The sequence below is a fragment of the Brassica oleracea genome, chromosome C4, assembly GCF_000695525.1.
Source record: "Brassica oleracea var. oleracea cultivar TO1000 chromosome C4, BOL, whole genome shotgun sequence".
NCBI lineage: Eukaryota > Viridiplantae > Streptophyta > Magnoliopsida > Brassicales > Brassicaceae > Brassica > Brassica oleracea.
In genome coordinates this window covers 43,592,222-43,602,174 of record NC_027751.1, presented here as the reverse complement: position 1 = coordinate 43,602,174, position 9,953 = coordinate 43,592,222, and the positions used below count along the sequence as shown (strand labels likewise).

Below are 9,953 nucleotides of genomic sequence, written 5' to 3'. Positions count from 1 at the left end.
AAAGGTCTATATAATCCAATGTGGTGGATACTACTACATATTTCACTACATATGATGTCTGGAAGAAATTCAAAAGATGTAGTATGCTATATATGACTCACTGGATGATGATGATAATATTATTGGTACCAAAAGGTTTACCAAACGGTATTGAGCTCAGAATCAAAAGATGAGAAAAAAGTTCTCTTGAACAGCATTTTCCTAAAGTTGTTCATGGACTGAATTAAATTACTACATGTAAGCAAGTGAAGAGTTCTATAAGAACAATTCAAATCAGTCCATAGAGGAATTTTAAATTCCTTGTGTTTTATACTAACCAGCCTAAGATAGGTTAAATGGTTATTCATTAAACCTTAGAAAAGGTTATAGACCATCACCACAAATTAGCCAAATTTTGGTAATACTTATGGTTGGTTGAATTCTCAGCATGAACCAACCAAGCTGTGGTATGAATGAATAAGCTATCATAAAGATAAGCTATAAGATCGAAGTTCATCTTTGAACAAAAGGTATAGGACTACATTATGCGTCCATATGCGACCATCATATATGAAGATAATGCAGCTTGCATTGCTCAACTCAAAGACGGGTATATCAAAGTGATCGAACCAAACATATTCTACTCAAGTTCTTCTTTACCCATGAGTTGCAGAAAGCTGGAGAGGTCAACGTCCTTCAGATCCGGTCTAGTGAAAACTCAGCCGACCTCTTCACCAAATCATTGCCCTCTTGCACATTCAGGAAGTTCACGCAACAAGATTGGCACGCGTAGACTCAAGGACCTTCAGTGATGTCCAAATCAGGGGGAGTAATGTGTGTTGTACTATTTTTCCTTTCTCTGGTTTCCCTTTTTATCACATTGGGTTTTGGGTTTTCCGGGAGAGGTTTTAATGAGGCAACATTAGCATGTTACAAACCCTATATGGTTATGGCATCCAAGGGGGAGTGTTATGAATCATGAAGTGGATGGTCCATTCCCTAGACCATACAAGTTCAAGACTAGAGTCCATTGGGGGTTTACATCCAGCCACATGGAAGACCCATTCAACCTTGGTCTTTATGAGTTTGACCATGTCATTATGTAGAGTTTCTTTGTAATCAATTCTCCCATTGACTCCACCTTGTATGAACCACTATATATAGTGGTGTAAGTAATAAGAAATATACAACACATTCTCAAAATCTTCTCTCAAATCTTAACAAAATACATGTTTTGCCGACAGTTTTTTTCTCAAACTTTAAAATTTTATTTTATCAGCCATAAAAATTGGGATCAAATGACATCTTGTAAAAGATAAACAAGAGACAAATATATCTTTGAAAAAAAAAAAATAATAAAGGATGGACGATTTTTTTTAATAATTTTTTCATCTTATACGTTAGTCCACCCATCAAAAATTAACCAAACTCACCATTTTAAACGCATTGGACTGATAAAAATACATTTGCATTCAATTGAATATATCTTTCCAAATAAGAGAAAATAAGAAAAAAAACATGTTGCCATACTTCTTAGCTACTCCCTAAATTGTTAGTACCACATAAAAAAACATTTTGTTCATCTCGAATTCAAATCAGCCTCACCAGAGTTCAAGTGTAAAAGCTATTAACTTTTAAACTGAGAGATTCTCATCTTACTTGGTTTGAAACATATGTTCATTGATTGAAGGATACACAGTGAGGATGAAGAAAGTGGTAAACAAACTTTATTAAAAACTCAACCCAAAATAGACACGAGGTGAAGTGGTTTGACTACAAAATCATTTATGGTTTAGAAGTTATTCAACTTCTAGTACAGATGCCAACCGGTCTGCCTTATTTGCAACTTCCTGGTTTATCTATGCACATGCAAACCAGAAGGTGACTAAGAAAGACATTAAACATCCAAAAGAGTTAGTAGTAACATCTTCCCATGCACCAACAACCACATGAATAAACGGACTCTATGTAATCCCAACTTGCAATATTTAGACCAATTTGTCATAAAAGCCAATAGCTCCTTCCAAGACAAAGACTACAACATTTGAAATGAACTTTTTGACATAAACGATGTTCTAGAGTAGTTCATTCATTATGTACAGAACTTAAAAATATACATAAGTTCCGTACACATATTAAAATTTCTATTAAATAAAATTGTGTAAAATAAAAGATACCGGAGATGATTGCTTGAGATGTAATTGTAGAAAATTTACGGTAGAATTTAGTTTGTAGTATTCTTGGATATATTTAGCCGTAAATAATGTAACTTTAAATTTTTTTGTTACAACAAAAAAAAAGGAAATTTCAAAGGTTTCAGATAAGAATTAAAGCTAAGACCAGCTCTTGCAACCCAAACGATCACTCCCATTATTTCATTTTCAGTCTTTAGTGACGCTGATGATAGCTAAAATGTTTTGGCTTTTGTGTTCATTTGCTTGGTCTTCTCCGGTTGTAATTGGAAAAGTATTTTACGTTCACTCTTAGGACTAGTCTTTGGTTCTTAAAGTTGGGTTTGAGGCGATTTCTTTTGGTTGGCCAGGTTGTTCTCTGGCTCCAGATGGTCTTAGTGACTTATCTTGCTCGGATTAACGCTTTTCTTGTTTGTGCAAGTTTAAGAGCCTTTTTGACATCGGAATTGCTACTATCACAAACCCATCATTGGTAAATTGGAGCTTAATGCTGGCATGGGATATGAGACATTGAGGAAAAAGCGGGAGATTTGCTCTCTCTCCCCGATCAATCGAACCAGACATAAAAGTTGGGTCTGGATCACGATAACCAATTTTGTTGCGTATTATTTTTATATCGGATCCAGAGCTGTTAAATAATCGATTTGTATGCCTGGTAAGAATAGTTTGAGGTCATACATATTTTATTCGAATCCTTTTATAGTCTGAAATCGTATGCCTTTTGGATAGATGATATAAAATTTATAAATAGTAGATGTAACGTTAGGTTAAAAGTGAAGATATTGGGTTCTTTACTTTTTTTTTAATTTTAATTTTAATTTCTTATTTGTAGTTTTACTTTTTTATTTTTATTTTTAAACGATTATTTTTAGAGGTAATTTGGTGGAAATACAAAGAAACAAATATAATCAGGTAACTATACACACATCTTTTATATCAGGTATATGGCTGTATCGATCAGGACAAAATTACCTTCATGTCCCCTATATAGCTTTCACCTAAAAACAGAATATGTCAGAGCTGACAGAGGAAAGAGACGTGATATCTTCTATTATTCCCACTTGTTCCGCTATTTAACACATGGGGCGCGTGAAGGAAAAGCATGAGACGGGAGTAATATTTTAAAGAAAATATTTTTCTTGCAAGTTGTGTCTTTCACACGTGATGGAATAATGAGTGTTCAAATTCCTTGTATGAGACAGTGATATAACTTTTCTAAGTTGTCGCCGGCAGTTTTTAAGATAAAACTACTAACTTTTCTAAGTTGCTCGATCTATTCGATTTTCTCTTCCTTGAATTTGCATATATAACCCGATGAAAGAGAAACTTATCTTCTGAAGAAGATGGATAATATGCATTAATTGTCACATGTTACCAACTATAATTATCTCCACTTGCGTGAATTACACGACGTTCAATTGAAACTATCACTTACCACCTATTAGATCAACGACTAGTAGACCCCACATACTAGGTTTGCTGTCCGATTTTCAGGTGTCAGACACATCATATAGGGGTTTTTCGGTCTAAAATTAAAAACGAAACAGTTACCGCAATGCAGAGGGTCGGTCTCCTAAATAATGTTTCTAACGTGAATATGGGGTGCAATTACTCTTATTTTTATTAACAAAATGTTATTAAAAACTAAAACAGTAGTTATCATAATATTAGGGGGATAATAGTAGTGTGGGGTTCCTACTTCAACACAAGGAACCTGAAAAAAGCAGCTAAATGGGTCAAACTAGAAACAAAAAAGGCCGATAAGAACAGAATCGACGACCCACATCGGCCAGAGTAGCTTCGGTTCTTCTGGCTTGACAACAAAGAAATCCTCCCCCTCCCCATTCATTCATCTTCGATCAAATCAAAAGATGAGTAGCATTGGAACTGGATACGATCTCTCAGTGACGACTTTCTCCCCCGATGGCCGTGTTTTCCAGATCGAGTACGCCGCCAAAGCCGTCGACAACAGTGGGTTAGTACTACTCTTTCGCCCTATTTAGCTTTTGATTTTGGCCATGGATACGAAATTAGGGTTTCTAAGCTCGTCCTTGTCTTTCTTTCGCAGAACCGTTGTTGGAATCAAGTGCAAGGACGGGATCGTAATGGTTTGATTCTCCTCCTCCTCCTCAGATTAGTTTAATACCTTTAGGTTTATGTAGAATTGACAAAGGTTTTATCTTTTTTTCTAGGGTGTGGAGAAACTTATTGCTTCGAAGATGATGCTACCAGGATCTAACCGCAGAATCCATTCTGTTCACCGTCATGCTGGCATGGTATATACTTTTTCTTTTCATTATCTAGAGGAGTTCTATCTAACTCATCCTGTTATTTTGTTGTTATAGGCTGTTGCTGGGCTTGCAGCTGATGGCAGGCAAATTGTTGCAAGGGCCAAATCTGAAGCCAGAAGTTATGAGAGGTTCTTCTTCTTATTATTGCCAAGCATTCTTCTCTCTCTCTTTTTTTTTTTTTTTAAGCTATAACTATGAAAAGGATTGTTCTTCGATTATGACTTATCTCATATGGGCACTAATCCTTTCCTGATTGTGTGATGATGTGTTTTAGTGTTTATGGGGACGCTGTGCCAGTGAAGGAACTTTCAGAGCGTGTTGCAAGCTACGTGCATTTGTGTACCCTTTATTGGTGGCTCAGGCCTTTTGGATGCGGGGTCATTCTCGGGGGTTATGATAAAGATGGACCTCAGTTGTACATGATTGAGCCGTCGGGCATTTCATACGTAAGTCTTCTTTCTTTCTATGTCCCCTTTTGAACTGAGAGATATCTGATGTCGACTTCTTCAAGCTTTTTTTAATTTTATGGATTCTTTATCCTGCAGAGGTATTTTGGTGCTGCCATTGGCAAAGGCAAGCAAGCTGCTAAAACGTAAGCTACTTGTGTGAACTTGAATTGGCTATTTGGTTATGGATAGGCCAATTTTGCTTGCTTGTCTGAAGCATATTCTAACTAACTTCGTAGTCAACCAGATACTGATTCACGAAGTATCAGTTTAGCTTTTATGGTTAAAGGGATTTAGTTAGAACTTTACAACACATGTTTCTGGGTTGTATAGAGTTTGGCTATTTTTGATCTGTGGAAGGCGTTATTTATTATGCATACAAGTGTTATTTATTCTTGCAGGGAAATTGAGAAACTGAAATTATCTGAGATGACATGCAAGGAAGGCGTTATTGAAGTGGCGAAAATGTGAGCAGTGCTTTGCTTCTTTTATACTCGATTTCAATAGCAAACTCATGTGTTTCTCTTTAAGACTGATGATTTATATGCAACCATTTGCTTCTAATGTGAGTTGCATGTGCAGCATTTACAAGCTACATGACGAAGCCAAAGACAAGGCATTTGAATTGGAGATGAGCTGGATATGTGAGGACTCAAAACGAGAGCATCAGAAGGTAGTTCTTATATATATATAAGTTCTGCTTATTGATGATCTCAAAAAGAAGTTATCTGAAAATTTGGTCTCATCGTAGGTCCCTGATGATCTTCTGGAAGAAGCAAAGACGGCAGCTAAAACTGCACTCGAGGAGATGGATGCTGACTAAACTGAGAAAATGGGTTAAATTTAGTTTTTGTTCAATGCATCGTTTGGTGGTGTTCTGTTGTAAGACTTTGAATTTTTGTCTCGAGGGGCAATTGTTGCATTGCAGTTTCTCATGAACCTTTGGGACTCTTTCGTCATTAATCATTATTGATATCGACAGTTTTTCTACGACTTCTAATAACGCTCGAGGGACTGTTGCTGCAGTTCCTTATGAACGTTTTATGGGATAGACTCAGAGGTTTACATCAGAGGAAACAAATGTATGTTTCATAGTTTCAGTTTAGAGAGAATGAACAGTTTCATTACAAGAACGAGTAGTGCATAAGCCGAACACAGGGCATTAGCAGACACAACTTGTGAGCTTATTTGGCTAAGTCCTCTGTGATCTGCACATTAAGGTTGCTATACAGATTGCATCAAACTCTGTCTCCCACGATAAAACAAAACATATCGAGATTGATTATCATATTGTCAAAGAAAGATTGAAAGCTGGTTTCCTTAACTTTCTTCACGTTGCTACTTGCAATCAACTGGCTGATTTGTTCACTAAAAATCTACCTCCCAAGACATTCAAGTTGTTTAAGTCTAGATATACGTTTATGTCTAGTTAAATTAACTTATCCCTATATAAATTCTGTTATATATATATATATATATATATATATTACAACTTAATGAAAAGTATCTTTACTCTTCTGTCTCCTTACTGATGTGTGGGTATTAGAGGCAGTTTGTCGTCACAAGACTCTCAACAAATTCGCCGCAGTTAGTAATAAATTCATTGGAATATGCGGTTTGTCATCGTGAATCATACGCTCATGCATATAGACGCGTGAAAACGAAATTTATAATTAAAAATAAAGAAATTGACAGAGAAGGAGAAAAGAAAGACAACTTGAGTTCATCCCAAGATCTTGAATCAGTTAAGTTTTTTTTTCTGTCGTTTAGTGGTTAAACTCTACAACATGAAACAGCAATTGATTCTTTGATTCTTTCTATTGTAAGGATCCTTGTCCTTTAACTCCATCTAGCAAAACTGTAACTTTTCTCCAAAAAAAAGAAAAATAATAATAAATATGAAAAAAGAATATCAATCTTGGTCTTCATCATCAGGTCATCGTGTATAACCTCTGCCTCTTCGTCTCCTCAAAGGCCATTTCAATCTCCTGCAGATTTCAGATCTTTCCTTCTGTGCTGATCCAAAAAAAAAAAAAAAAACCTAAGCTTCTTTTTTTGGGATTTTTATTTAAAATAAGGTAAAATATAGATATATTGCATAGCTGTCTTATTAAATATATATAAATGGTGATATTATCTGTCTCTCAATGTCTTGCTTCTTCTTGACTCATCAAATCCTCTCTTGATTCTTCAGCATCAGTTCTGCTTCTTCATTCTAAGCTTGTCTTGATTAGGAGTGATCTTTGTTTTGGAGGTTCTTAGCATTTGGTGGAACCTTTCTAAATCTGGTGATTTGGTGAAAATGAATCGGAGGCAGCAAGTCAAGCGTAGAGTAGGTAAGTATGAAGTGGGAAGGACAATTGGGGAAGGAACTTTTGCTAAAGTCAAGTTTGCAAGAAACTCTGAAACTGGAGAACCTGTAGCCCTCAAGATTCTTGATAAAGAGAAAGTCCTCAAGCATAAGATGTCTGAACAGGTCTCTCTATTCTCTCGTCTCTCTGTTTCTTTTGATTTGATCAGGAAACTGATCTTTACTTATTATTTGATTCTTGTTACAGATCAGAAGAGAGATAGCTACTATGAAGTTGATTAAGCATCCAAATGTTGTTCAACTGTATGAGGTAACAACACTCCTTTTGTTTTTTTGGCTTTTGTTTTTATTTATTTAATTTAATAATATCATGTGATTTTGCAGGTGATGGCAAGCAAGACAAAAATATTTATCATCTTGGAGTATGTTACAGGAGGAGAACTCTTCGATAAGATTGTAAGTTAGCACTTTTTTTTTTAATAAATATAATTGTGATTGATGGGATGTGTAAACTGAAAATCTGATTTACTGTGAAGGTGAATGATGGGAGGATGAAAGAAGATGAGGCTCGTAGATATTTTCAACAGCTTGTGCATGCTGTGGACTACTGTCATAGCAGAGGTGTTTACCATAGAGATCTCAAGGTTACATACATTCTAAGAAAGTTTTACTTAATGTACACACACATTATTAATGTTTTAACAACAACAATTGATTCAACTATAATTCCGTGTGTTATGTTTTGTCAGCCTGAAAATTTGCTATTGGATGCATATGGAAACCTCAAGATCTCAGATTTTGGATTAAGTGCTTTGTCTCAGCAAGTCAGGGTAATGACTCTAATAGTATTATTTAATATTTTTTTTGTCAGAAATGTTATAATATGATGATTCAGGATGATGGACTCCTTCATACATCGTGTGGAACTCCAAACTACGTTGCTCCTGAGGTCTGCCTTTAACAACATCATTCATTTTTGTTAATACATATGATGAGTATAGATCTCTCATCTTTGTGGGGTTTTTTTTAGGTTCTTAATGACGGAGGCTACGATGGAGCAACAGCAGACATGTGGTCATGTGGTGTTATTCTCTATGTCCTGCTTGCAGGTTACTTGCCTTTCGATGATTCTAATCTTATGAATCTTTATAAGAAAGTGAGCAAACTCACAAATTCTCCATTTTTTTAGATTTGAATATTTCCAAGCAATCCTTACTTCTTTTTATGTTTGTTTGCAGATTTCATCTGGTGAATTCAACTGTCCTCCATGGCTATCACTTGGCGCCATGAAACTGATCACTAGAATCTTAGATCCTAACCCCATGACTGTAAGTAGTACTGCTACTACATTTGTTAACAACAAAAGTCTATCTTCTTTGTCTCTACTAAAGAGTTGTTGTGTGTCACAGCGTGTAACACCACAAGAGGTGTTCGAAGATGAGTGGTTCAAGAAAGATTACAAGCCTCCAGTGTTTGAGGAGAAGGATGATTCAAACATGGATGATGTTGATGCTGTTTTCAAGGACTCTGAGGTGAGATTGAGAATAGTTTTGTTTTTCCCTTTCATTTTGTATTAAGAATAATAACATCATGTGATTGGGTCTTCTACAGGAACATCATGTTACTGAAAAAAAGGAAGAGCAGCCAGCTGCAATCAATGCCTTTGAGATCATCTCAATGTCAAGGGGGCTTAACTTGGAAAACCTGTTTGATCCTGAACAGGTATTGTGTTTTTTGTACACTGGCATGTAATCAGGTGACTAAATAATTTTTGTTTTGTATTTACAAACAAGGAATTTAAGAGAGAAACAAGGATAACTCTGAGAGGAGGGGCGAACGAAATCATCGACAAGATAGAAGAAGCTGCAAAGCCTCTCGGTTTTGATGTGCAAAAGAAGAACTACAAGGTTAGTGAAAAAAAACTCTTGTTAGAAAATGAAAAAAAGAGAAGCAAATAACTAATCTGTGGTATTATTACTTATAAATCAGATGAGGCTTGAGAATGTGAAGGCTGGGAGAAAAGGGAATCTCAATGTGGCAACAGAGATATTCCAAGTAGCACCAAGTCTTCATATGGTTCAAGTTTCGAAATCAAAAGGGGACACTCTCGAATTCCACAAGGTAAAACTCCATAGCTTGGTTTTTTAGATTGAGAGATCATAAGGTTAGTACTGGTTTTATAAGCTAAACAGAGGTAATGAATGATGTGTGTTTGCAGTTTTATAAGAAGCTGTCTAATTCTCTGGAGAATGTAGTCTGGACGAACAACGAAGTGAAGAAAGCTGGAAAGTGATGTATTATGAATGTTTGAGTCTTTTGGGACAAGCTTACTTTCTTTATTTATGAGCTTTTTTTTTTTGCTGATCCGGCTCTACTTTTGTAAGGATCGACGAGTGAGTGGTGTTGGTTTGTGTAAGGTGTATATATGAACTGCAATATCACTTATAAAGTCATATCGTTGCTTGAACATTTATCTTTAAGTTCAATTTTATTGCCAGTGGCTTATAAAGTTTATGATTCTACTTTCACAGCCATAAAAATGATGTTTACATATCTTAAGTTCAGTTTTACAAAATGCATTTGGTTATAAGTTTTTACAGAACATACTTATTGAAGATTTTACCTCTGGGGAACACCATCGGATGCATAGAGACTTGATGCTACTGACATCGACAAGTACATGAGGGAAGGAGGGAAATGGGAAGCCAATCTGGCTTGTAATATGCTAATGGTT

General features: G+C 35.7%; 2 protein-coding genes across 2 annotated transcripts; both read left to right on the top strand.

Moving 5' to 3' along the window:
- Positions 1-3,916: 3,916 nt before the first annotated feature.
- On the top strand, positions 3,917-5,895 carry LOC106339376 (proteasome subunit alpha type-3). Its single transcript, XM_013778170.1, has 9 exons — positions 3,917-4,146; positions 4,240-4,279; positions 4,364-4,447; positions 4,517-4,590; positions 4,737-4,908; positions 5,008-5,054; positions 5,310-5,375; positions 5,491-5,581; positions 5,660-5,895. Exons 1-9 carry the CDS (start codon positions 4,043-4,045, stop codon positions 5,729-5,731), a joined length of 750 nt encoding a protein of 249 aa, XP_013633624.1. The 5' UTR covers positions 3,917-4,042; the 3' UTR covers positions 5,732-5,895.
- A 1,130-nt stretch (positions 5,896-7,025) lies between these two features.
- LOC106341748 (CBL-interacting serine/threonine-protein kinase 3) lies at positions 7,026-9,712 on the top strand. The gene is made up of 13 exons (XM_013780458.1): positions 7,026-7,384; positions 7,467-7,529; positions 7,604-7,675; positions 7,756-7,863; positions 7,969-8,049; positions 8,115-8,168; positions 8,250-8,375; positions 8,458-8,547; positions 8,629-8,751; positions 8,831-8,941; positions 9,013-9,126; positions 9,209-9,340; positions 9,438-9,712. The coding sequence occupies exons 1-13, from the start codon at positions 7,211-7,213 to the stop codon at positions 9,510-9,512; spliced, it is 1,323 nt and encodes a 440-aa protein (XP_013635912.1). The 5' UTR covers positions 7,026-7,210; the 3' UTR covers positions 9,513-9,712.
- The last annotated feature ends 241 nt before the right edge of the window (positions 9,713-9,953 follow it).

Bases quoted from the DNA above. Each gene is read 5' to 3' on its own strand.
- LOC106339376 (XM_013778170.1), top strand. From the start codon at position 4,043: ATGAGTAGCATTGGAACTGGATACGATCTCTCAGTGACGACTTTCTCC. The intron at 4,280-4,363 runs GTTTGATTCTCC...CTTTTTTTCTAG, and splicing joins GCAAGGACGGGATCGTAATG to GGTGTGGAGAAACTTATTGC. The intron at 4,909-5,007 runs GTAAGTCTTCTT...TTTATCCTGCAG, and splicing joins AGCCGTCGGGCATTTCATAC to AGGTATTTTGGTGCTGCCAT.
- LOC106341748 (XM_013780458.1), top strand. From the start codon at position 7,211: ATGAATCGGAGGCAGCAAGTCAAGCGTAGAGTAGGTAAGTATGAAGTG. The intron at 7,676-7,755 runs GTAAGTTAGCAC...TTTACTGTGAAG, and splicing joins GAGAACTCTTCGATAAGATT to GTGAATGATGGGAGGATGAA. The intron at 8,050-8,114 runs GTAATGACTCTA...ATGATGATTCAG, and splicing joins CTTTGTCTCAGCAAGTCAGG to GATGATGGACTCCTTCATAC.